The sequence below is a fragment of the Bufo bufo genome, chromosome 10 (assembly GCF_905171765.1).
Source record: "Bufo bufo chromosome 10, aBufBuf1.1, whole genome shotgun sequence".
In the NCBI taxonomy this organism is placed as follows: domain Eukaryota; kingdom Metazoa; phylum Chordata; class Amphibia; order Anura; family Bufonidae; genus Bufo; species Bufo bufo.
Window position 1 is genome coordinate 129,102,891 of NC_053398.1, and position 27,817 is coordinate 129,130,707.

The 27,817-nt window shown below is 44.1% G+C and overlaps 1 protein-coding gene across 1 annotated transcript in view; it reads right to left on the reverse strand.

Annotated features, from left to right (window-relative positions):
* Positions 1–27,817, reverse strand: part of LOC120981116 (serine/threonine-protein kinase Nek11-like) — a 196,525-nt gene that overhangs the window by 99,613 nt on the left and 69,095 nt on the right. Inside the window, exons 2-5 of the mRNA XM_040410614.1 lie at positions 20,099–20,264; positions 19,542–19,660; positions 17,201–17,265; positions 13,270–13,393 (exon numbers count right to left, since the gene is read on the reverse strand). Coding sequence (XP_040266548.1) covers positions 13,270–13,393; positions 17,201–17,265; positions 19,542–19,660; positions 20,099–20,264 — 474 coding nt within the window. The remainder of the gene's footprint in view (positions 1–13,269; positions 13,394–17,200; positions 17,266–19,541; positions 19,661–20,098; positions 20,265–27,817) is intronic.

Below are 27,817 nucleotides of genomic sequence, written 5' to 3' on the forward strand. Positions count from 1 at the left end.
TCGGTGCTCGACTGGTCGGTCTGTCGGTCATGTGATGCTGGCCACGTCACATGACCCTCACTCCCCACTATAAATACAGGCAGCCTGCTGGCCACAGGTTGCCTGTTAATTTTAGGTATCTGGTGATTGTTTTGTTCCTGCATACTTACCTGATCCTGTGTTCCCTGACGATTCTCTGCCTGCTCCTCCTGTACTGCGCATCTCTCCTGGTATCCTGACCCCGGCTTCCACCTGACGATTCTTTGCAGACTCCTGTTGAACTTCGTTTCTCTCCTGGTATTTGACCTCGGCTTTTCCTGACTATTCTCTGCTCATTCCTTAGTACTGCGTAGCTCTCTAGGTATTGACCCGGTCCGTTCACGTTCCGTTATTTGTCTTGTCTGTCTTCCCAGCACGTATCCTAAGTTAGGGACTGCCGTCTAGTTGTCCCCTGTCATTAGGACTTGCGAGGCAAGTAGGCAGGGGTGAGGGTGGAGCGCAGTGGTCACTATCCTCCCCCCTGTGTGTAGTGTACGTTACCGTCACACACTTATAATAAAGCCTTCAGTAGGATAGACCCTATTAAACCAGGCATACTGCCTGGTCGGGTCAATCCTGCTAATTAAATTGATATATGTCCTGTGAAAATAGAAAAAAAGACTCTTATTATTTATGCAAATGAGGGCTTCAATGAACTTAGGGGCGAGACGTAGCCCCTTGGTGCGCCTCAGTGTGAGATGTCCATCTTGAATGACAGAATTTAACCTGGGTGCTTCCACCACTAGGGGGAGCTTAGGAGCTTACAACATACTGTATTATCTTCGAGGTCAATGTATAAATCACTTACAGAAGTTTATCAGCTCCCCCTAGTGGTGACAGTGGGCAGACAGAGTTTTATAATGTAACTATGTCTACGCAGTGGATTTATAGCTCTTTTTTGGCATTATTTCCTTGGCTGACAAGTCATTCCATCACTGTGGCCAAGCACATACAATCTAATCTCATATATAACACTCATAAGGAATGGATTATGATACTTCGATGGTAGCAGTCCAGGTTTGGCTTTAACAGGGAAGCCGATTTTCAGAGTGTATACATTTCTTCGCTGGAGTGCATCCTATAAACATGTCAAAAAACTGCTTGCCCTTAATATCTAATGGGAATAGATATAGAAGAAATATTGAGCTGGGTCCAATTGTCAAGGATAAAGAAGCGGCTTCAGCGGTATCTGCTGTAAACAGGATCGTTAGATCTGGGAAACAAACTAATCGTATTTTTAGCTGACTTCAAACAACCCTCGTTGGCGCTTGGCCATGCGTCGTGCTTCATGGTGGAGATCGGTCCAGATATCAGAAAGGATTAACCAGCTGCAGGGATGGATATCACAAGCAGCTGGGGACGTTGCAGCAATTTCTAAAGTTTTGCTGATCATAAGGGATAAGAGTTCCACCATACGAGACCAGAATAAAAAAGTTAAGACAATGAGAAATGGGAAAAATAATGGGGGTGGCTCGGGTCCCTCAGATATAGCAAATCTTCTCATGTGTTCTGGAGGACACTCAGGATGAGGCAGAACAGAAGAGAACTCATTTGTGACATTGCTTGTAAGTGGCTGCCAGGTTTCTTCTCTGGTTTCATTCCAAGCTCCTCTGATATTTTCGCTTTCATTCATCTGCACTTAGTGAGTGAGAAAAAGCGAGTGGGTGAGAGACAAGAGAAAGCACGAGGAAACTGGATGTTGATGCCAACTGGGTTTGGTGACTCATAGTAACTTAACAAGTCATGAAAAGCTGGAAGCGGTAAACAGGCGTCGTGTCCTCTGAAGTAGGAGTCACAGAGAAGCTTGAGAAGAGCTGATGTTTCGGTACCGGATGCTATCGTAGACCACTTGTTCGTTAGGCACTTGAAGGAGCCTGTCACCAAGAAAATTTATGGTTAAACCGGGCACAGAGCTTTGTAGGGCCAGCTCACCTGATGGTACAGTAATGATGATACCTTTTACTTAGCAATCAGCCAGCCACTCCTTCTCTTTCTTGATTGATAAGGCCAGGGTAATGACTATGCAGGACTCTGGCCCTGTCAATCAAGGAGAGGGAGGGGCTGGCAGAAAAAGAAGGAGGAGCAAAGGTGCACAGAGTTCATTGGACAACCTCTGCCTGCCCTGACCTTGGCCTGTCCACTTGCCACACACCAGGTATCTTGATAAGACTGGGTCAGCAGTTACTGAACAAAGACTACTTCATTTTGTGCAGGGACACTATCTTATTTTGCACAGGGGAAGAATCTTTATTTTTGGCAGAGTAAGTATCTTCATATTCTGTGGAGGCAGTAACTTCATTTTGTGCAGGGGCAGTATCTTCATATACTGCGGGGGCAGGATCTTCATATTTCACTGGGGCAGTATCTTCATTTTACGCAGGGGCAGTATCTTCATATTCTGCGGGGGCAGTATCTTCATTTTGTGCAGGAGCAGTATCTTCATTTTGTGCAGAGGGAACATCTTTATTTTGGACAGAGTCAGTATCTTCATTTTGTACAGGGGCAGTGTCTTCATTTTGTGCAGGGGAAGTGTCTTAATTTTGTGCAGGGGAAGTGTCTTAATTTTGTGCAGGGGCAGTATCTTCATATTCTGCGGGGGCAGTATCTTCATATTCCACGGGGGCAGTATCTTCATTTAGTGCAGGAGCAGTATCTTCTTTCTGTGCAGAGGGAACATCTTCATTTTGGACAGAGTCAGTATCTTCATTTTGTACAGGGGCAGTATCTCCATTTTGTACAGGGGCAGTATCTCCATTTTGTGCAGGGGCAGTATCTTCAGTTGGTGCAGGGGCAGTATCTCCATTTTGTGCAGGGGCAGTGTCTTAATTTTGTGCAGTGGCAGTATCTCCATTTTGTGCAGGGGCAGTATCTCCATTTTGTGCAGAGGCAATATCTCCATTTTGTGCAGGAGAAGTGTATTTTTTTGTGCATGGGCAGTGTCTTCATTTTGTGCAGGGGCAATATCTTCATTTTGTGCAGGGGCAGTGTCTTTCTTTTGTGCATGGGCAGTGTCTTCATTTTGTGCAGGGGCAGTATCTCCATTTTGTGCAGGGGCAGTATCTCCATTATGTGCAGGGGCAATATCTTCATTTTGTGCAGGGGCAGTGTCTTTCTTTTGTGCAGGGGCAGTATCTCCATTTTGTGCAGTGGCACCATCTCCATTTTGTGCAGTGGCACCATCTCCATTTTGTGCAGGGGCACTATCTCCATTTTGTGCAGGGGCTGTATCTCCATTTTGTGCAGGGGCTGTATCTCCATTTTGTGCAGGGGCAGTATCTCCATTTTGTGCAGGGGCAGTGTCTTTTTTTTGTCCATGGGCAATGTCTTCATTTCGTGCAGGGGCAGTATCTCCATTTTGGACAGAGGCTGCATTATATTCCGGGGCAGTACCTTCATTGTGTACAGGGGCAGGATATTCATTTTAGCCAGGGGCAAAATCTTCATTTTGTGCAGAAAAAAAAAATCTTATTTTGCACAGGGGTAGAATATTTTTGAGAAGAGTCAGCATCTCCATTTTGTGCAGGGGCAAGGTCTTCATTTTGGGCAGGGCCAGCATCCTCACTTTGGGCCAGGGCATCATTTTCATGTTGCCATGAAGTCTTGTCCGCTACTTGTAATGAGCATATGAAGCTTTTCCACAGTACCATTATTAGTTTGTTGTTTCCAGACTGTCAGACCCCACATGAAATGATGGCATGGTATGTCATAGTACAGAGAAGCCCAAGAGAAGGCTCAGACCTGCCACAGCTCTGCAATGGCCTTGCTACTCCTCGCTGCATGATCAGAAGTCCCTCCAGAGTCCGACATCTTCAGAAATAAGTAATGAACGCGCCGTGGAAGGTGTCGAGAGCTGGCTTTAGTCACAGCTGCAGAAGGCTTTTTCCGATTCTATGTTTAATTCCTGGAAATCTACAGATGGCTCAACTGAAGCATAAAATATCCTGAGAGAGACTTGAGATCCCTTTAGCGCTGAATAGCATCATAGGGGACTAGAGCAGCGCACAGATGTGATCCTGTGGCCTGAATGTGCCAGTTCTGTCACTGGTCCTCATGAAATATCCTCTCATTAAAGCCATCAATGCGCCGCTCTTCGAAAACTGCAATGTTTTTTTCCAGATCATCGAAAATTTGATTACTGTGTATCCAAGCGAACGCTCATTACACACCCTAATGTAGATGCAGGACTGTGCAGGACTGCTAATAATAAAAACACAGATTGCAGGGGCTGATGATCTGAAAGGAACAACGATCGTTCCTGGTCACTGCCCCCATACAATGGTGCCGCCTATGACCTGACAAACTGGTGGAAGCATCTTATATGTGCTGCTAAAAAGGATCATTAGTCTGCAGCACATTGCTCCCTGTAAACTGAGGATGTGCTGCCAACAGATGAAAACAGTAGGGGGATGAATGATCGTACTAGTGATCGCTCGTTCCCATTCTCACAATGTTAACCGCACTTAATGAGCACCAATCAACATGCTGACCCTGAGGGACACATAAATCAATTGGTGCTTGGCCTCTGTTCACACTGCCGTCTGTAGACAGTCCTTACAGATTTGAACAAAGGATAGCATGCATGGACCCTATTAGGTACCGGTGGTTTCCGCCATGTGATAGATCCGGCACAAAGTTGTGGATTCCATTGTGCGAACGTGGTCTTCACATACATGAATAAGGGCGGGTTGGCATCAGCGTTCGTAATTCCGTAATACTGTTATAACAGGGTAATAACGGAACATAATGGAATTCTAGGACGGAATGCAAAACGGAAGCCTTTAAAAGGCTCCGTCCTAATACATTTCTATGGGCACAAATAACGGTTCTGTTTTGTTCTCTAATGTATGACGGGAAAAAAAGTCCTGTCGACTCTTAAAGGCTTCCGTTTTGCATTCTGTCCTTAAATTCCGTTATATTCCGCTATAACCCTGTTATAACGGAATTACAAATGCTGATGCGAACCTGCCCTTATATATCAATCTGCTCAGTTCCTCCTGCTCTATAATATGCAGCAGATCAGACATCCTTTTCAACATGACAGGTTTACTTTAAGGAAAACATAGACTAAAGCCTTGATACCTTAAAGGCTATGGACATCTTTGGGGGCAAGTTTTTTTTGATTGTTGCATTCTACTAATATTGAGCTAAAAACATTTTTTTTTTCAATTGATCTTTATTTTTAAAAAACCCCCCCCCCCCCCCCATACAGCAGAGTTGCCTGCTCAGTGTGCAGCCCTGTTCTTTTAGCTCATAAATACTCATTACAGCTCAATTCTTCCTGCATTGATAAGAATGTAGCTTAAGGGGGCGGAGCCTGACCGCGCTCGATGGAGGAAGCAAGAGAGTAGAGCTCCCGCTACCAAGCCTCTATTAAACCTAGTCTCAGCACACTAATCGACCGGAATGGTGAAAATCCAGCCGAAAAACCTACTGGGCACCTTGACATCGCCGCCGGAGGGTTCGCAACTCCAACAGAACATGGAGAAATTTGTCAGCCGCCAAACTTCACAGCAAGCCGGGCGCGCTCCCAAGATGGCGCCTCGGCAGATAGACGCGACCACGCTTCACCCTGACTCTCCGGCGCCTGATGGGGCAGATTTCTCCTCACAGGCAGAGGTGAGTGACCCGGTCACCCTCACCAGGAGCTACCTGGATGAGGCTCTGAATAGAGCACTGGCCCCTATAGCCGCTGATCTGACGGTCATTAAGGCGGAGGTCCGCCATATTGGGGATAGGGTGGAGACCCTAGAACAAAACCAAGACTCCCTGATAACCTTTAGCAAAGCGGTCGGGGTCACACTAGACTCGCACCGCATGGCTATAAACAACTCCCTATTGCTCCTAGAAGATCAGGAGAATAGGAGTCGCAGGAAAAACCTAAGAATTAGGAACCTACCTGAAGCTGCTGACAAGGAAGACTTGTTTAAAGTAATGGAGTCCCTGTTTGTGACACTATTAGGCTCTGACAGAGCTAGCAATGTTATTGTGGAAAGAGTACACAGGGCCCTGCGCCCGAAACCCTTGCCACCCGACAACCCCAGAGACATTATATGCGGGCTATTAAGCTTTAAGGACACTGAAGCGATCCTACAAAGAGCTAGGTCCGTGGGAGAAATTCAGCTTATGGGCTCTAAAATACAGCTATATCAGGACATTGCCTCTTCTACTTTACAGAAACGACGGCTATTGAAGCCTCTCACTGATATTTTGCGCTCCTCAAAAATCGCTTACCGCTGGCTTTTCCCGTTTGGCCTCCTTATCACTAATGGAAATAAGCGCTTTACTATCCGCACACCAGAAGACCTGCGGCAAATATGGGAGCCACTTAATCTGGAACCCATGTTCCTTTCTTCTTGGTTGCCGATTCCCTTGGAGGAGGACTTGCCCCCTTTACAAGTCCCACAGAAGTGGTCTACAGTCAAGAAACAGAAGAATAGAAGAAATGGCGGTCCTTCCAGAATGGACACCAACGATTGATTATTGAATTAATCCCCTTTTCTCTATATTTTACCCCCCCCATCATGGTATTTCCTTCCTTACCTTGCAAATAACTGTCTGGTATATACTGCTTTGAATCAGGCTGGACCTATAAGGCAAACGCTCAGCGCCTTTACTGGTCACCTTTCTACCGGTTAGTCTTTTCACCATGTCATCTGATATGGGCTCAAGTCATTTGAGGCTTGGGCAGTTCAGGCATCACATGTTATTGTTATTCTTAACCCTTAATTTTTTATGCGCAGGAACTATGCGCACATTTGGAGCCTTGAGTTTTAACAAGGTCCTTTCTGTTACTGTATGGTTTGATAAGTTGGATCATAGAGCTCTCAATTCTCAGCCTTTTATGAGATATAACTTTACAGATGTCTGACCTAAAACTGAATGTGACTTCATTTAATGTGAATGGGTGTAATAACCCTATTAAGAGGAGTCGCATCTTCCAGATACTAAGATCGGGCAAATCACAAATTGCTATGCTCCAAGAGACACATTTTAAAAAAGACAGGATCCCTAATCTAACCCGCTCCTCTTTTCGGCATTGGTTCCACGCATGCAATAACTCTACAGCCACTAGAGGGGTTAGTATCGGTATTCATAAAAGTGTCCCCTTGTGCGTGAAGGCGGAGATGGCGGACCCCGAGGGAAGGTTCCTTCTTTTGAGGGGCATATTGGGGGGTATGGAAGTTACTTTATGTAATGTTTATGCTCCTAATAACAATACTTCCAAATGGCTGAGCAAGGTCCTGCGGAAAATTTCCCTTTTTTCCTCCGGTCTGTTGATCATAGGCGGGGACTTCAATCTAACATTTAACCCCCTTCTGGATGCTTCTTCTCGCAGGTCCGCGGTCTCCGCTGGGGTGCTGAAGGGGTTACTTAGTAAACTTAGGAATATGGGTTTATGCGATGTGTGGAGATCTATGCATGCTGACAAAAAAGAATACTCTCACTACTCTCACCCCCACAAATCTTACCAGCGACTGGATTATTTTTTCATTTCAGATAGATTGCTACCTCAGGTCAGAGGAGTTGTAATACACAGCATTACAATTTCGGATCACGCTCCGATTACTCTCTCATTGGCCATACCCGGGGCTTCTAATAGAGAGTGGGTTTGGACCCTTAATCCTACACTTCTATCTACTCAAGCTGACACTGTCACATTTGAGAAAAAAATAACTGACTATTTCACTCTTAATGACCTGGAGGGGACTTCTCCTGCTTCTCTCTGGGAGGCACATAAAGCGGTGGTGAGAGGGGAGTTTATAGCTTTAGGTTCATTCCTAAAAAGGAAACGGGATAGTCGCCTAAATTTCCTGCTTGCTAAAATCTCTTCCCTTGAGCAAATACATAAAAAGTCTATGTCTGATTCTGATTTGGAGACTCTTCTGACTTTGAGAAGAGAACTAGGGGATCTTATGAATGTTAAAGCTTCTAAAGCTTACCTCAAAATTCGTCATAGACAATATGTACACGGCAACAGGGGTAATAAATTAATGTCAGCCCAAATTAAAATGAGAAATGAACAATCCTACATCACTAAGATGCGTGATAATTTGAATAAGAAAGCATCTGACACTCCGAGTATTGCCAAAATTTTCAATGCATATTATTCTGCCCTATATAACTTACGTGGGAAAGAGTCCCTTTCTGTTATCCAAGACAGGAATGCCCTCACTAATTCCTTTTTATCTTCAATTAATCTACCAAAACTATCCCCTACTGACAGCGAGTCTATGACATCTCCTGTCACCCTTCCAGAAGTCCAGAAAATCCTTAATTCCATTCCTTCGGGGAAGAGTCCCGGCCCTGATGGACTGCCAATTGCGTATTATAAGAAATTTTTTCATATACTAGGTCCCCATCTAGTATCTTATTTAAACTCTATGTTAAATGGGGTTTCCCCAGCTAAGCAAGCCCTTGAGGCTCATATCGTGGTCCTCCCCAAACCTAACAAAGATCCAGAAATTCCGTCCAGTTACAGACCTATTTCCCTCTTAAATACCGACATAAAGTTGTGGGCCAAACTAATTGCCCACAGAATTGCCCCCTTTCTGAAAAATCTTATAGCTCCAGACCAATCTGGATTTGTCTGGGGGCGGGAGTGCAGGGACAGCACTTTTAGGGTCCAGCTGTTAATTCAACAAGCTCTAAGATCCAAAAACAATCTGACTCTGTTAAGCACGGATGCCGAAAAGGCGTTTGATAGAGTGGACTGGGGATTTATGGTGGCCACTCTTGCTAAGTTTGGTTTCCACTCTAAGTTCATAGATGCTGTGATGTCCCTGTACTCAGCCCCTCACGCTCGGGTGAGGGTTAATGGCGTCCTATCCCCTACATTCCCCATCTCTAACGGTACTCGCCAAGGGTGTCCATTGTCCCCTTCCCTTTTCATTCTCTGTTTAGAGACAGTAATACAGAAAATTAGACAAAGCGACATCATCAAGGGGTTTAAAGTGGGTTTGACTTATCACACCGTTGCGGCCTTTGCAGATGATATGTTGATCATTATGTCAGACCCAGTCACTGCTTTCCCTGAGATTTTGAAACTTTTAGAGGAATTTGGCCATATATCTAATTTCAAAATCAATCTTTCAAAATGCTCAGTAATGAGTATTAACCTTCCCACAGACATAGTAAATGGCCTATCCAAAGCTTTTCCCTTTCAGTGGTCCACATCCCATATAAAATACCTAGGGGTCAATATAACTCCTTCCCCTAAACACCTATTCCGATTAAACTATACTCCTTTATTATCTGACATTAGGTCACAATTGGAAAATCTTAAGATCCCCTTTTTGTCCTGGATAGGCAGAAAAAATCTCCTGAAAACCTATGTCCTGCCCAGATTATTATACCTCTTTCAGACCTTGCCTATCTCCCTCCCTATTTCTTACTTAACTCAAGTCCAAACCCTTTTTTCAAGTTTTATTTGGAAAAAATCTAGGCCCAGGCTATCTTATAGTTGCTTATCTCAGCCTATGAGCAGAGGTGGTTTTGGCCTACCTGATGTTAAAAACTATTACCTGGCCAACTTGATTAGACTGCATTCAGAAATTCTCAACCCCAATTCCCATAAATTAGGTTGTCAAATAGCCAACACTTCCTGGTCCTCCTCGGAGCTGGCCAGTTTGTGGGATACCTCGCCTATATCTACAGTGGTAAATAACTTAAACAATCCTTCATTTGTAGGAATCCACAAAGCTTGGAAGAAACTTACTTGTCAAATGCCATTATCAAAAGGCCCCTCCCCTTTCACGCCAATACGCCTAATTCCTTATCTTCTCCACTCAGACTATGTAGACGTCTTTAACTTGTGGCCTAGGTTTGGTAATGTGGTAGTGGGTGACGTATTGAAGGATAAGAAGGTACCTGACATTGTGGCTTTGGAGACGTTATATAAAACACAAAAATGGTCGCACTTACACTACCTCCATTTCAAAAAGATTTGCTTAGATTATCTACAAAAAGCTCCTCAGGGGTATGATCCATCTTGGTATGATGTTATCCTGCAATCCCCTACCCCTAGAAATAAATTACTCTCATACATCTACAGCAAAAGTCTAGAACCAAAGGATAATAAATACCCTCTTTATATTACCCAATGGGAGTCAGAACTGAACACACATTTCTCTGAGGCAGATGTAAAAAGGATCCTTAACCACTCACATGGTTTCTCCCGTTGCATCTCAGTCCAGGAAAATGCTTTTAAGATCGTGACGAGGTGGTATCGTACACCTGATCTTTTGAACAAAATGTATCCTGAAGTATCAGCTAACTGTTGGAGGTGTGCTACAGGGAAAGGTACTGCTTTACACATTTGGTGGTCGTGCCCTGTTATACGTCCTTTTTGGGATATGGTTGCCAATGAAGTGAAGAACATTTGTTCCTCTAATACGGTCCTTTCACCAACTGCTGTTCTTCTCAACCTTCCGGATCTCCATTGTCCTCTTAGTAAACACTTTTTAATTTCTCACCTTATTTCTGCTGCCAAATTACTTATCCCATTAAAATGGCTCTCTGCGCAACCTCCAACCGTGCAGATGTGGAAGGAGAGGGTCCAAGAGATATGTAGAATGGAGGAATTGTCTAGCTGGGAGAATTTATCTCATGATAAGTTTATGATTAAATGGGCTAAATGGTTTGAGAAATCTTGAGATGTAACAATCCTTATATGTACTTTATGTCCATGTCATCTGTGTTGATGCTCTGAACTCATAATTGAGGCTTCTTGTGTATATCATATTTGTATTATGCTCTATGTTATATGATCCTGGGGCGTGTTCCCCTATGTTGTTTTTTATGTTTTTATGTTCATGGTACACAAAGTATATTTGACTTAATATGCTTAATAAAAAGAAATTTGAAAGAAAGAATGTAGCTTAAATAAGTATTTAGGGATTCACATGAGCTGTCAGATGACGGGATTCAATGTAAACACAGAACCCTGCTGCTCTGCAACTACACAGATTACACCATAACATTTTTATTTTAGCCCAAAATAAGTGAGCAAACCTCCTCACAGCTTACCAAGCGCAGCACCACACATTGTATAGCGGCGGTGCTTGGTATTACAGTTCTGGCCCTTTCACTTGAATGGGACTGAGCTTCGCCTAGGCCATGTGACCGATGACCTAGGAAGAGGCAGCAGCACTTGTGGCCTTCTTAAACGGCTGATCGGCAAGGGTGTTGGGAGTCAGACCCTCTTCTATTCGTTAATATCAAGACCCAAAGTGCTCCTCTCTAGGAGACAGCAGAGAACAATGGATGATGTCCATTACTTTGGTTGCCCTGAAATGCTGATGTGTTGCTGCAGTACAAGGAAGAACCAATACAATCGTTCTTCAGAAGATAACACTGACTTTAGGGCCAAGAGATTAGGAAAAAATAAAGGTCTTGACCTGTTCCAGAAACAGCGCCACCCTTGTCCAGGGGCTGTGTGTGGTATTGCAGTTCAGCCCCATTCACGTCAACGGTCCTGACTTGCTATACCACGCACAGCCTCTAGACAAGAGTGGAGCTATTTCTGGGGAAAAAGGTAGATCTTTAGTTTCTACTTTTGTACAACCACTTTAACGTGTCTACGGAGACCCCATTCTTGGACACAGATGTGGATTCTATTATAAGGACTTCCGACTATGGAGTTGCCCCCATATAAAAAATTTCCAGGCCCCCGGAGTTTATAACCTGGTTTTCTAACACTTCTATCTTTCTATAGATCAGGGGTGTATCCTGTGCGCCCCCTATATCTGCACCTAAGAAGGCGGTGGGATTATACGCAGGACTCCGGCTCTACTATGTAAAAAGTTTTACCTAAGTAGTTGCGTCTTTTATGGCCTTTATTTTTTAGTGTTTTTTTTCCAGTCTCTTGATTTCTCGTCAGTTTTGAAGCTGCTGCTCCTCTGTCTTTTTCTGCAGCTTTAGGCAATGAATCCCTTTCGACTTTCCATGCTGCCTATGGTGATTAGACTCTTCGCTCTTTTCATCTCCATTTATGTCTTGATGTTTTTATTCAATTTACTTTAAAATCTACAACTCAAAAAGCCAGACTGACACTGCATGCCGTACCGCCCCAAACAACCGCGCCAACGCACAAGAGAAGCGGTAGGAAGCGGCCGGACACATTGAGACCAGTGAGGGCAACATCAAGATTTAATAAAATAAACAAGCTTTTTTTACAGGGCACTGCCCAGAGGCTCTGGCCACAGAGTAACATTGTTCATCCTGGGCTGCCTGGTTCAAGAATAGAATGCCAGAACTGTAGTGAAGACTGACATGCATGTAAAGAAATAGGAGATTTGAATCTACATATCTATACTGCTTTCTAAGCCATGGAAAGATGGGTGATACTGCTGTGGGTACCTTAGAGGGCATCTGTCATGGGACCAACACAGATGCCTTTAGCTGCCAAGTGCACATGCAACAGGCCAGTTTCATAGGTACAAAACTGCTGACAGATGCCCTTTAAAGGTAACTTGTCATCATAAAAATGCCAGCAGATTGATACAGAGCAGGAGGAGCTGAACAGATTGATACAGTATGTACTCATTAACTCCACCAGCAGAACAGTGAGCGCAGCTCTGGAGTAAAATACAGCATGTAACTCAGCATCAGTACAGGATAAATAATGTATGTACACAGTGACTCCACTAGCAGAATAACAAGTGCAGCTCTGGAGTATAATACAGAATGTAACTCAGGATCAGCACAGGATAAGTAATGTATGTACACAGTGACTCCACCAGCAGAATAGTGAGTGCAGCTCTGGAGTATAATACAGGATGTAACTCAGGATCAGCACAGGATAAGTAATGTATATACACAGTAACTCCACCAGCAGAATAGTGAGTGCAGCTCTGGAGTATAATACAGGATGTAACTGAGGATCAGTACAGGATAAGTAATGTAATGTATGTACACAGTGACTGCACCAGCAGAATAGTGAGTGCAGCTCTGGAGTATAATACAGGATGTAACTCACGATCAGTACAGGATAAGTAATGTATGTGCACAGTGACTGCACCAGCAGAATAGTGAGTGCAGCTCTGGAGTGTAATACAAAATGTACCTTTTGAATCAATACGCGGATAAGTAATGTTGCATAATCAGAAATGTACCATCTTTTTATGTAGATAATTTCTATGGTAAAATGGCATTCTTGAGATTTCAATAAGTCGCTGATGACACTTTCTGATATGGTTATGCAAAAAAAAAAAAACTATCAGAAGAGATGGTACGTGTCAGTTTGCTACTCACCAGATATCGGACTTTGTGTTGTATCCTGTGTTAGAGAATACCTCTGGGCTCATGTAGTAAGCAGTTCCTGTTATAGTAGTGGCCATATCGGATGGGGCAAGAATCCGCGACACGCCAAAGTCACCTAATGCACAGACCAAGATAATATTATTATACTCCACGGCCGAGTAAAGTGAATTTATATATAGTAATGGTGGAACGCCATTCCATTGACTATTATCTTCTACCTTTTTGGCATAATTGGAAATATTTTCCCCATAATGATGTAAAATTTATGTTCTCATGGGGATATAAAAGAAAATTGTGACGTTCCCAAATTTTTATTACTTCAATTTTTTCCATGTTCATAAGTTAAGGTATGAAAGTCGCAACACACGGTTCATTACCAGCTTAACACTCAGCTTTTCAATCTTTCCACGGGATGGCACAGCACTTAAATGTTTCTTAACGAGGCAAATCACGTCAGTGCCATGTGTACATACATCGCCTGGAGACTTTACCTGAACTTGGCTCTCCACTCACTAGGATCACTGTCTTGGTCATGTCTTTCTTGCGCACTTTTACCCTTTCTGGCCCGCTCTCCAACTCTCGGGTTCACTTACTGTGGAACTTGGCAACGTCTTTTCTCACTTCCTCTGGCTGCGTCTTTAGGCCTCATGCACACGACCGCTGTGTGCACCCGCGGCCGTTGTTCCGTTTTCTGTTTTTTTTCGCGGACCCATTGACTTTCAATGGGTCCGTGGAAAAATCGGAAAATGCACCGTTTGGCTTCCGCGCCCGTGATCCGTTTTTCCAGTCCGTGAAAAAAATATGACCTGTCCTATTTTTTTCACGGACAACGGTTCACGGACCCATTCAAGTTAATGGGTCCGTGAAAAATCACGGATGCACACAAGATAGTCATCCGCGTCCGTGATCCGTGTCCGTGATCTGTGTCCGTTTTTCCTATCATTTTCAATGCAAACTTGACTTGACTTTTTCACTTTTCATGTCCGTGGATCCTCCAAAAATCAAGGAAGACCCACGGAAGAAAAAACGGTTACAGATCACGGAACAACGGAAATGCGTTTTGCGAACCGCAAAAAAAATGCATGTTACTGTGGCTGGTAAACAATGAAGAAGCTGCAGTACTTGACCAAGTGCCATGGACCTGTCAAGCAACTCTTTGGCTCGTGTGCCAACAAGCTAGATCCTCACTGATCTGATATTGATGGCCTATCTTAAGGAAGTCCTGGACAACCCTTTTAAAGGGGTTCTCTGGGATTTTAATATTGATGACCTATCCTCATGATAGGCCATCAATATCAGATCGGCGGAGGTCAGATACCCGGCAACCCCACTGATCGGCCGTATGAGGAGACGGCGCCCACAGTGTGCTCATGCCGTCTTCCTTCTCACTTGCTGCTCGCCGCTGCTTTGCCATAGACATAGCAGCAACAGCAGGAAGAGAGATGGGAGACGGCAGTGCACACTGCGCGCCGTCTCATACAGCTGAATGCCGCGGGTGCTGGGCGCCGGACCCCCTGCCGATCTGATATTGATGGCCTATCCTGCGGATAAGTCATCAATATTAAAAGCACAGAGAACCCCTTTAATTCCAAATTTGAACTAGAAACACATCCCCCATACCTTACACTGGAGTTTTATGTGTGCGGATTAGCTGATGTGCATAGCACAAGATCTACGAAAACTACTTCCCCCATCGTTGTGTACAGGTGGGCACTTCAGGGTGCTGATTATTCACGGCTTCACCTGCTGTATATTATAATCAGCTGAGCAATAAGAAACACTAGGTGGGTTCATTTCTTTTCCGGTACAGGAAATTACATTTCCATAAATTTCTGCGGAATAAATAATTGCCTTGTATACTTGTGTTTAGAGTTCTGACTGCCAAATCTGCTTATCAGAGCAGCAAACAACCCCGTCTTCTGTTATATATTAGGTCAGGGGTGTACATAACTTAAAGTTTTTTTTTTCTGGGATTTTAATATTGGTGAAGTTTCCTCAGGACAGGTCATCAATATCAGATCGGCGGAGATAGGTCATCAATATTAAAATCCCATAAAACCCCTTTAAATGTCTATTCCCATATGGACATCTATGGCATGCCGATTGAACATGCTATAAATGTCTGATAGGTGGGGTTCCCACCTCTGGGAACTACTCCTATCTCATGAATAGTGCCCTGCTGTGAAAGGAGAGCTTGGAGTGCGTGCACGTCCACCCTCCATTCACCGCTATGGGCATCCAAAAACAGTCAAGCAAGTGCAACAGTGAGTAGGGGAACTGCGCATGTGCAGTTGTCTCTTATTTGAGACAGGGTCCTGTTCTTGAGATAGGAGCGGGTCCCAGAGCTGAGATATCAATATGCTCTAAATTTCCAGATGGAACAACCCCTTTAAATTACATCTAAACACACTAATTTCAGCGATTTCCACATCTGTAGTACCCCAGACCTGGGGGTACTATAAATTGATTGTTGTTATGCTATGCATTTTACTGTTTGTTTCTGGTCATTATTACCAGCAAGAAAGGAATGGCAAAGGTTGGCAGGAACAGGGTTAACCATCCTGTTCCTCCCCTTTTGGTAGGAGAGACCTGGTCCTGCTCCCTGCCAAGAGGAGGAGTGCCTATCTCACTACAGCATGGAGAGGAAGCTATCTGGAGTGCTCCTGCTCCTGTTACCTAATGTCCAGGGGGAACTATTCAAACTTGTCCTCAAGTGAAGCCTTGAGATTCCAGACAGCAGAGAGACCTGCTACTTTTGTATCTACAGACACTTGTCACGGACGTTCGCGCGACAGGTGGCAGGAGATCAATGAGACTGGAAACACGTGGTTTGATCTGACATGTTTTCCATTTGGATCAAATGACGTCTGTGGTGTTTCTGGTGCTTGCCGCACCTTCTTTCCCCAGGTGTGGCTATTAGGGTCAATTAACCTTCTCTATTTATAGTTGCTTCTCCCACAATGCTGTGCGGTTTATAGTTTCTGTTTGGACCTTTGGATAGATTGTGGTTGGATCTCGGCTGAGTTCCTGGTGCTTCCATTGCTCCTTTGAAGTTAAGTCTTTCCTTTCCCTTTTGTATTTTGTTTGGGTTCTGTGTGTTGCATTTCCCTATTGTTTGTATTAGGCCTGAAGGAAACTCCTGTTTGTCCTTCCTTTTGGAGGAACAGGTAGTCTCGTTCCTGCCATTAGTACCAGGGTCCTATAGGGCTTGATAGGACTCTAGGTATTCCTGCGTATGAACTCACCTACCTTTGGGGTCTGTTCATACTGGTAGTCAGTCAGGATTTTGGTTAGGGTTTTCACTAGGAGGTGTCCATTTTCCTTCCCTAGTTCTCAGGCCTGATTCTCTGTCCTCCCCCCTTCCCTCCTTTGCTCAGTGTGGTGTTTCCCTCACACACCGAAGCATGACAACACTTCTGTAAGGGAATACAGCCGAGCCACCCATCACCAAATAACCATTAGGCCAGTATCGCCTAAGTGCTGAATGGCCACCAACCAACCTGCTGCCATATCCTTGCTGGTTCCAGAGAAGTATTGCACTGAAGCCTGCTGTTACTGTCTGTATTGTGTTCTACGTTGCACTTAGTAAAAAGGACGTTATGTTTTTCTCTGGCCTCATTCTTTGGTTCTACATTTCCACTGCACCTATCCCCAGGGAGCAATGGCCTGAGGGAGTACACTGTGACAGAATAATTCCTCAAGGCCACTACCGTCTGAGTGAATAAGGCATTAGCTGAAAGCTGGAGGATATGGGGGCCATCTTAGTGGATCAAGAATGATATCCACATCTCTATCACTCCTATCCTATACCCCTATACAGCGCCAACATCTAGGAATATTTGGAACGCCCCTTAAAGGTGATTTGTCAAATATCAGAAAAAACATACAAACTCTTTATAACACATCAAGAAACAAACCTTACCAATTTTCAGTATCCCGTCCTTCAAGAAAATGTTTTTCGTCTTCAGATCTCTGTGCAGAACTAACCTGAAAGAGGAAAATGAATACTCACACATAGGAAATGACCCGTTTATAACCCTGCTGCCACTTCCTTCTAGTCACGGTTGAGGGTCACAGCATTTGACCACCACTGATTGGACCTTGATGGCAGATCCTAGTAATTTACGCTCAATGTATTAAACTACAAGCTCCCTTTACCAAAGGGTATCCATTGTTATGGAAGCCTCATCTAAAGGGACTCCATCGTCCCCTTGACAGCCCCAGGAAGCTGGCCCACCTCGCTCTTTACACAATCTAGTCAAGCTCTTCCCCGCTGTCTATGGTGATCTTAAAAGACAGTAGAATGCCCTTGTGCAAAAATAGTACATGGGCCCCATGCTGTATAATAGCAGATCAGGGTTCATCATAGTGCTTCTTGGCCCTTACTATGACATTCTTCATACTCTCTCTTCATATGAATCACAATCTATCGGTAATTCGGAGCCAAGGGAGCCTTGGTGCTTTTTTTTTGTTAGTGGTATGGGGCTCTTTTGCATATAGGGCCTCTGTGCTGGTGCACCAATGGTATGGCCACCAGACATGGTCCACGTAACCAAGAGATGCTATGCAACATTGTAGGACCTTCTAACCTTGTTGACCACATTACACTCTGTATGTTCTCCTATAGAAGCCCTGATGATCCAACCTAGAGGAACGTGTATGGTCAAAGCAGAGAAAAGGGAGGTTTGGGTTCCTGCTTTGGGACTCCCTTCTCAGGTTGCCCATTCACAAAGTGAGTGACATACCTCTCCTTGTAAAGATACCGTGACAAACAACATACAACTTTCATAAGAGATAGAGGTGGGAGAACAAAACTCTGGTACTCCAGGTGGTGATAAGGGTTTTGACATACTGTCACTTAAATACATCCACAGGTAGGTCATATCGATACAGCATCTGATGACCCACCTGTCACGTGCTTCTGACAGTCATCTTCTCTAGCTGCACAGGTTAACACTGAGCTGTTGTTACTGTCCTGTGAGAATTCTGCCCACACTTTGGTGGGAAAACTAGGTGAGATTCAGCAGAGGACATTCTCGCCAAAATGGTCCTCTTCTAGGAGGGAGTCACAATGGTGATTCTAATCCCATGTGGATCCTTCCTTAAGGTCCAGAATCCTCTTGGTCCAAGTGGAGAACATTACAAAGAGCATCTATTGTTCTGGAGGCCTGTCCTGTCCTGCATTACACAGACAACCAAATGATTTGAATAGACACTGTGTAATGCTTAGTTTCCCCTGAAGTGGTGCTGCAGGGAAAATTGGACGCTTATTGAGCGCTTTCCTCAGCTGATCACTGGTGGACTCAGCAGGTGCACACTTTGTGATCATCTTACAAAGAGACCCTTTTAGTAAGTACTGATTGCCTGAAGCAGAGAAAACCTCTTTAGGTGGATTTACATGGCTGGAATATCAGGCAAATTATCGGGAATGAACGTTCCTGCGAATGCTCTTCCCCAACAATCTGCCCATCTAAATGTGCTGCCGATCGCCTGATGACCAAGCAAAATGCTCGTTCATCGGGCGATTCTGTTGTTCGTACACCCTCCTAAATTATTATTTTTGGGCAGCCGATCGTGCTGTGTAGACAGCGATCTGCTGCCCAGAAAAAGTGCAGGTGTATGGGGATGAGCGATCGCAATAGCTATCCCTCATCATCATACTGTGAAGGAGATCGCTGCATGTAAATGCAGCGGTCTCCTTCACTGAACGAGCATCGGCTGTAACATTGTGCAGTGTAAACCTGTCTTTAAAATCTGTTTTAACACGTACAATTACCTATTTATCTGTCTCTAACGATGGTCTAATGCTGGCGATGGGGATAGAACCATGATCTCTCCCGTCTAAGGAAACAATAGAATTCCTTGGGAGATAAAAGGGATAAAAGTGTTTTTGGCATACCTTGTGGGCATAATGTAACTCTACGTGAGCTTCACATGGCTCTGAGTCTACAGCGTGGCCAACGTATGGCCCTATATGGGCAAAAATTTGCACTTTATTGACACTATAAACCTGTATGTGGAAACGTATGGCACTTTGTGGTAGGGTATTGTTTGATTTTTATGGACGCTGTATGACTTCCTAGACAATGACTCTATGTACCATCTGTTCATTTGTTTTTTGTACCTTGTCGACATTTCTACTTATTGCAATTTTTATAAAGCGCGATTATTAAATTGGGATAATTTTAGTTAAATGAAAATGCCAAAAACGGAGTGCAACTTTAAGACACAGAAATTCCTACTAATTTTTAGAAGTGCCTCACCTCTCATGAAGATAGTTCACTCCCAGAAGTAGCTGGATGAACCATTCCATGACGTGTCCTTCACTGAAGTTCTCACCTCTCTCCTTCTGCTCCTGGATGTAACAGTGAAGATCTCCGCCCTGGGAAAACATATAACAGACAGATATCAATATTTTACTACAGTGACACTGGTCCCTAAAATTATACACAAAAAGCAATATATCTGCTCAAAGCAGGCAAGACGAACACCCCGACATCACTGGAGGCAGAGCTAGAAAATGCACAGAAGATATTAATATTAAGTGCATAGATTGTTTTCTTTTTCTTTTTGAAGTGGGAAAGAAGTGTTTCAATAAAATATATTTATGATCCCTAATAAATCTCTGTTTGGGGAAGGGATATATAGATTTACAATTTTGTGAACATTTTCTGTGTTTCATGTTGTTTTGGGGTCATTTTCTAAAAGTTGACCCCAAGGTTGATCCCAAGGTGACCCTTGTAAATACTGCCCAGGGCCATCGATCTCAGTGATCCTATCCTTATGGTTAACGCTATATGTGAGCACCGCAGAGCTGTACCTCGCAGTATTCTGTAACAATGCAGAAATCTTTTTTCTCCAGGAAACTTCCGAAGAACTGGACGATGGAGGGGTGCCTGAGGCTACCTAGAAGTTTGGCCTCTCTAGCTGAAGGAAGTGTGGCGTCTCCTCTCATGGTATTGCATGGGATTCTCTTGATGACTTTCCTGTAACACAATTATAATCAGTGAGAAAACAGTAACACGGGAACAATCTTCCCACTGGTATGCATCACTGGACATGTATTCAAAAGCCGTTTTCCAGGAGAATATGGTTTGGAACAAAGCTGGTTATGTACAGTTACTCAGGTCGCCTGGTTCCAGAGCTACATTCTGGTAAGCCACTAGCCAACGGTTGCATCCAGTTGCTGGTGGATACTTCCTCATCTTCTACTTGGGTCCCATCTGCCCTGGCATGTCTGCACAGTGGCATCAGGTTGTATGATGGTGACCTCAAGCCTGGTATTCTGTTTTGCCATGCTTTGTCTGCTGACCGAGGTTAATTCCCTCTCCTGACTCTTTTTCCTTACGCTATTGTTCCTGATTCTGACTCCTGATGGAACCTGACCTCTGCATTGCTTCTGGATATTGCTTCTGCCTCGCCCTTGCCATTGTTCATCTGGTACCCGTTGTTCTACTACTGGCTCTGACCCTTGGCTCTATTTCTAGCAATGCTCCTGCCTTGACCTCTGGCCTGCCAGTTCCTTGGTTCCTGACTATGCTACTACTGCCTCCAATCTGTGACAATTTCAAAGACTGTATCTTGTAGCGAAGTCCGTACCTCCTTGTAGAGGTTGTGGATGAAAACTAAGATATCCCTTAGAGCCTGGGACCCCGGTCTAGTCAATGTTACTGCTTAGAGAATGCATATCCCTGTTACACGAGGGGTACCAAATCATGTATTTACATCTGGATGAACCTTCTCAAAGACATAAAGAAATGAGCTATTTAAGATATGAAGGGTATAATGGCATGGGGGGTGACATTTTTAATTTTTGGTGGTCCTAGAGGTCCAAGTAGCAGTAGGTTGAACAATATATGGGATACAGTACATTAAAGGGGTTTTATGGTGTTTTTACTGATGATCTATCCTCTGGATAGGTTACCTGGGACTCCCCATCAGCTGTTTGAGAAGGCACCGCCACTCGGAGTAGCACTGCGGCCTTCTCTCTGCTTACCATACATTATATTACGACTGTGTTTGGTGTCAAGGCCATGTGATCAATGAACGTGACGTTATATGGCCTAGGAAAAACTGGAGAAGGCAACGGCCTTCTCAAACAGCTGATCGGCGGGGGGTCCCAGGTGTGATGACCTATCCAGACAATAGGTCATTCTTAAAAACACTTGAAGACCTCTTTAAGAAATTTTTGGCAACACTGGTATATTGTGGAATAAAGTAATACGATTTGATGATACGCATTACATGGATGACTGGCATGTCAAATATGTAAAGGGTTAATAAATGAGTAGAAATATCCATTTCCCCGCCAAGGGATCTCATATTAATTATTTCAAGACCTGCAAAAAAGGTAATTAAAAAAGCCTAAATCTCCTCTGTCAGGTTCCAGGGTAGAGAAGTAATTGATTTGGACAAGGCTTCCAACTCTATAAAATTAAACGTTTAAGTCATCATTTTGCAGGTTCTTAAAATCCTGACACGTTGATAAGACTGGGCAGCCGATTCTGTCACCACAGGCCCTTCATAAAGAGTTGTCGCTGGCGGCATCCAGAAAATGCCATTTAGATCCGAGATTTCTTACTAAGTCCCTATTATATCTTTATAGTGGGAAGGGTTCCTGCGTTCTGATACAGAGATCCTTGCATAGACATAACGTGATACAATCCTGGCTGTCCACATTAATGCTGCACACTATGGGGGACATTTATCAATAATGGTGTCATTTAGGCCCAAAAAAATACTGTGATGATTTGTTCCACCTCATATATAAAAAAAATTGACTTTTTTTGAATATAAACTTGATTATTCGCCTATTTTTCTTGATTTGCAACATTTTGACGCCAATAGCACTAAAATGCGACTTTTTAAAACCGAAATGCACCCTTTCAGCTACACTTGCGACTTTTTAAATACATTGGCGACTTTTGAAGCATATTTGCAATATTTACAGTGGTAAAAATTGCGACTTTTGTCTCAGACTCGGGGTGTTTTTGTTATTGTTTTGTTTATATCAAATTATTTATTTATTTATTATTTGCACTTATATAGCGCTACTATATTCCGCGGCGCTTTACAGACATTAGCATCACACTGTCCCCAATGGGGCTCACAATCTAAGGTCCCTATCAGTATATCTTTGGAGTGTGGGAGGAAACCGGAAATTTACTGACAAAACCCTGCTGTTTTGCTCATTTATATTAGATAAAAATAAATGCTTCCTGTTTTACTACTTGCCTATCACTTGTTTCCACGACGAGTTGGTTTTTCTTTTCATAAATGCGAATTTTTGACAAAAAGTCGCCTCTTTCAGCCATAACTGCGACTTTTTACACAAACCACCACCACATAAGCCGGCTTAATGGTCAGCAACAATTTGAGCCATTTTTGCCGATAAGAGGATGATAAATGAGGCGTAAAATATGCGACAATTTGATAGCCCCGCCCACTTTGACATTTATAACTAATTTCTGGCGTGATGCCTTCTTTATGGTGAAAATTCTGGAGAAAACAATTGATACATTTGGAGAAAATCATTTTACACCATAATTCTAAAAAAAGTAAATGTCCCCCTATGTGTACATTGAAGGTAATAATGAAACACAGAAAGTACACAGTAAGCTCCCTCTAGTGGTGACCGCAGGTATCCAGAATTTTATCATTTATATTCTCTCTGTATGCAGGGGATTTGGAGCAAAGTATTAGAAAAAAATTGGTGTTTAGTGGTGGGCATTGACCCAAATATACAAATATACATTAATATATATTTTTTTTTTTTGTTATCACAATTTCATGCTTTGCTGTAATGCCTGGAAGGATGTATGCTGTATGTAATAGTAATGCAGGCAGCACATTATAATAGAGGCATCACTTTACCGCTTCACCTCCTGAGACAGACTTCTAACGTGTTCATCCATTCGTGTGCTGATAGCTTGTGTATGTGTTGGTCCTCATGTACGATCACATGTGTTTGTGCTCGTTTGTGTGTATTGTGACTGCCTGTGTACGTGTGCGTTCATGTGTGCATGGTGACTGCCTGTGTACGTGTGCGTTCATGTGTGCATGGTGACTGCCTGTGTACGTGTGCGTTCATGTGTGCATGGTGACTGCCTGTGTACGTGTGCGTTCATGTGTGTATGGTGACTGCCTGTGTACGTGTGCGTTCATGTGTGTATGGTGACTGCCTGTGTACGTGTGCGTTCATGTGTGTATGGTGACTGCCTGTGTACGTGTGCGTTCATGTGTGCATGGTGACTGCCTGTGTACGTGTGCGTTCATGTGTGTATGGTGACTGCCTGTGTACGTGTGCGTTCATGTGTGTATGGTGACTGCCTGTTTATGTGCACATCTGTGTGTTGTGACTGCCTGTGTACGTGTGCGTTCATGTGTGCATGGTGACTGCCTGTGTACGTGTGCATTCATGTGTGCATGGTGACTGCCTGTGTACGTGTGCGTTCATGTGTGCATGGTGACTGCCTGTGTACGTGTGCGTTCATGTGTGTATGGTGACTGCCTGTGTACGTGTGCGTTCATGTGTGCATGGTGACTGCCTGTTTATGTGCACATCTGTGTGTTGTGCCTGCCTATGTACATGTGCATTCATGTGTGCAAGGTGACTGCCTGTGTACATGTGCATTCATGTGTGCAAGGTGACTGCCTGTGTACGTGTGCGTTCATGTGTGCATGGTGACTGCCTGTGTACGTGTGCGTTCATGTGTGCATGGTGACTGCCTGTTTATGTGCACATCTGTGTGTTGTGCCTGCCTGTGTACATGTGCATTCATGTGTGCAAGGTGACTGCCTGTGTACGTGTGCGTTCATGTGTGTATGGTGACTGCCTGTGTACGTGTGCATTCATGTGTGCATGGTGACTGCCTGTGTATGTGCACATCCGTGTGTTGTGCCTGCCTGTGTACGTGTGCATTCATGTGTGCATGGTGCCTGCCTGTGTACGTGTGCGTTCATGTGTGCATGGTGACTGCCTGTGTACATGTGCATTCATGTGTGTATGGTGACTGCCTGTGTATGTGCACATCCGTGTGTTGTGCCTGCCTGTGTACGTGTGCATTCATGTGTGCATGGTGCCTGCCTGTGTACGTGTGCGTTCATGTGTGCATGGTGACTGCCTGTGTACATGTGCATTCATGTGTGTATGGTGACTGCCTGTGTACGTGTGCGTTCATGTGTGTATGGTGACTGCCTGTGTACATGTGCATTCATGTGTGCATGGTGACTGCCTGTGTACATGTGCATTCATGTGTGCATGGTGACTGCCTGTGTATGTGCACATCCGTGTGTTGTGCCTGCCTGTGTACGTGTGCATTCATGTGTGCATGGTGCCTGCCTGTGTACATGTGCGTTCATGTGTGTATGGTGACTGCCTGTGTATGTGTGCGTTCATGTGTGTATGGTGACTGCCTGTGTACGTGTGCGTTCATGTATGTATGGTGACTGCCTGTGTACGTGTGCGTTCATGTGTGCATGGTGACTGCCTGTGTACGTGTGCATTCATGTGTGTATGGTGACTGCCTGTGTACGTGTGCATTCATGTGTGTATGGTGACTGCCTGTGTACGTGTGCGTTCATGTGTGTGTTGTGCCTGCCTGTTTATGTGCACATCTGTGTGTTGTGCCTGCCTGTGTACGTGTGTATCCAGATGTGTGGTAACTGCCTATGTTTGTATCTATACTGGGAGCCATACTGGTTGCCCTTCGGCTTTCTGAGATGCAGATATCACAAAGAAACCTGTGAGTAAAATGTTTATAACTTTAGTGAGGGTAAGAAAACACGTAGAAACTTATGTGAACGCTTCATAAATAAAAGATAATGATTATAAAATCAATCACCGAATACGTCGTCCCGCCTGGCTCGCCACAAATATAAGACATCACCGTGAGCTAGTTACTGCCAGGCTGCAGCATATCTTTAACTTCCTCCCGTAATTATACGCTGTTGCCCCATCTCCGCCGCTCAGTCACATCACATTTGTCGGAGACAACGGGGATTCACAGGACAATTCGTGTTCAATTTATTCCTCCGTTTTGTGAAATGTCTTCAATAAGGAGTAACAAATTAGCATGTGCATTATCGGAGAAAATAAAAGGCGTGAGAAGAAGACGAGCGGGGGAGGGTGAAGGGAAATGGCTGAAAGGAAGAATTCCGAGTGTCAGCCGAACAATGACAGATACACAGATGAGGGGAAAGCACGGAACCAGAAGTAAATAACTGTGTTTGGAAGAGAGACAGGAGACGGGTGATGGATATTGTGCGTATTACTATTTTCACCACCACAGATGGAAATACTTGAAGGCTTATATGTACAAATTTAGGTTTTACTGCAGTTTATCCCAATATCGTCATACCCATCGGAGTCCAGGGAGGATCCTCGCACTGGAATTCAGTACTTTTTCACATGTGAATGGATCTCTCACTATTTAAGTCCATGATAGTTATGAAAACAGCCAAGCCAAGTTTCCTTATTGTGACGGTATCATCCGTGTCACAGTCTAGTATTCCCTTCTTCCCTTGGGGTTAGCACAGCCAAAGAATCCACAGAGCAATAAATCGCTATTATCACTAGTATCGCTGGTATCGCTGGTATCGCCAAATAAGTCCATACATGAGCCAAAGCTGAATGCTGGAAAGACTTTACTGGAAGCAACCCAGGCATTCAGAACTACACTTTCTTTTATGGCCTGCTCCCATGCAAGGGAGACACCCACAACAAATATACATTAACCAATAACACAAAGGTACAACCCACATAAAAATCCTCCCCTCTGCCTGTGATATAATTATGTTGCACAATGGTTAACATAATCATCACAGACAGGAACATACACAATGTCTTTTGTCCTGGAGACCATTGAGAAGTGATCCACTTATCTCCCAGGGACAGCACATGGTAGCAAAATTTAGCCACATGGTAGCAAAAGACAGCAAAATACATGAACTTATATAACTATGCAGCTATTACATAAAACAGGTAAATTCAACATGGGACCGTAATCACATGATAAGAGGCTGGCAAGTAGTCCTCTCCAAGTACTCGTGGCAAACTCAGAAGAGGGGGATTTGTCACACTTATGTTTTCCGTAAAACTTTGAAGCCCAGAATACCGTACATCGGCATTTTAGAACTGAGGGTGACCATCAAGGGGTACTGGAATCAGCACATTCGAAAGCATTTTCCAGTGCTGTGCTTTGATGGCCTTTCCTCAAGGAGTTTTCTGGTCATCAATATCAGATCTGTGGGTGTTCGACACCCGGCACCCCCGCCGATCAGCTGTTTACTGGAAACAGTACAGTGGAAGGAAGGCTCCATCTGTAGCTTCTGGCACAGTGTACTGTAGCTCCTACTCATTGAATGCAGTACACCAGAATGGTCACTACACAGTGGACCACATATAGTTTACAGTATAGCACCAGCACATGCCCAAAATCAGCTCATCATGGGGAGGAAAGGTGTCAGACCCCCCACTGATCTGATATTCATGAGCAATCCTGAGGATGGGCCATCAATATCTAAGTACCAGAAAACCCCTTTAAGATATCATTACCTTATCAGTGGGGGTCCAGCTCCAGCCAATCGGCTGAATGGCTCCTTCATTGTTACATTTGGTTGGTGATACACCTGGTACTGCAGATCAGTCTCATTTAAGTTAATGCTACAGAGCTGCAGTACCGTGCACAGCCACGGACAAATGTGTGGCACTGTAAACAATAAATAGAAAATTTAGTTTATTTACAATGGCACCAGAAGTTGACTAAGGATAGCCCATTAATATTATAGTCTTAGAAAACCCCTTTAAGTGCAGCTTATACCATGAGATACACATGTTGTTCACGTATATGTATGTAAATGTTTCCAGAGGTACCATGGGTCATGAGTGCAGATCCACTGTGCCAACCAACCGCTTTGAATTTGGGCGAGTCCTCAGGGTAATATCAAGGTGGTCCCCTGGTTTTCTCCTTTAGCCACTCACTGTACAGGGATCTTGCTTCGCTGCAGGGGAGCCAGCAGGGTGCTACCTCTTGGAATGGTCCCAGTGTGGCTGGCTGCTGACATACAAGATCACAGACACCAGGCATGGCACCAAAGGCAAGGAGCTGAGGTCAGAGAGGGCAGAGTTTGTGTGAATCCATGAAACAGTCCAAAGATCAGGGCAGATGGAAAAGAATCAGTACAGTGAACTGGTACAGGTCAGGTGACAGAAGATCAGGATACAGGCAGCGGTCAGTACATAGGCAGACAAACAGATTATAGCTCTTTACTGACTCTAGCAAGCTAGAGAGACCTGGCAGGATCCACAGAGATCAATAGCTCAGGCAAGGAAGTAAAGAACCAGCAGAGCATATATAACTCAGGCTAATGAGCAATTAGGAACAGCCACGCAGCAGCTCACAGAGCAAGATGAGGTTACCCCTTGTAGTACTTCACTGAGGTGAGATACAACAAACAATAGGATTAATACTCATACGTACAGGAAGCCAGTACCCATACCTTGTACCACCATTGTAACATACTGAAGATATGTGAAATA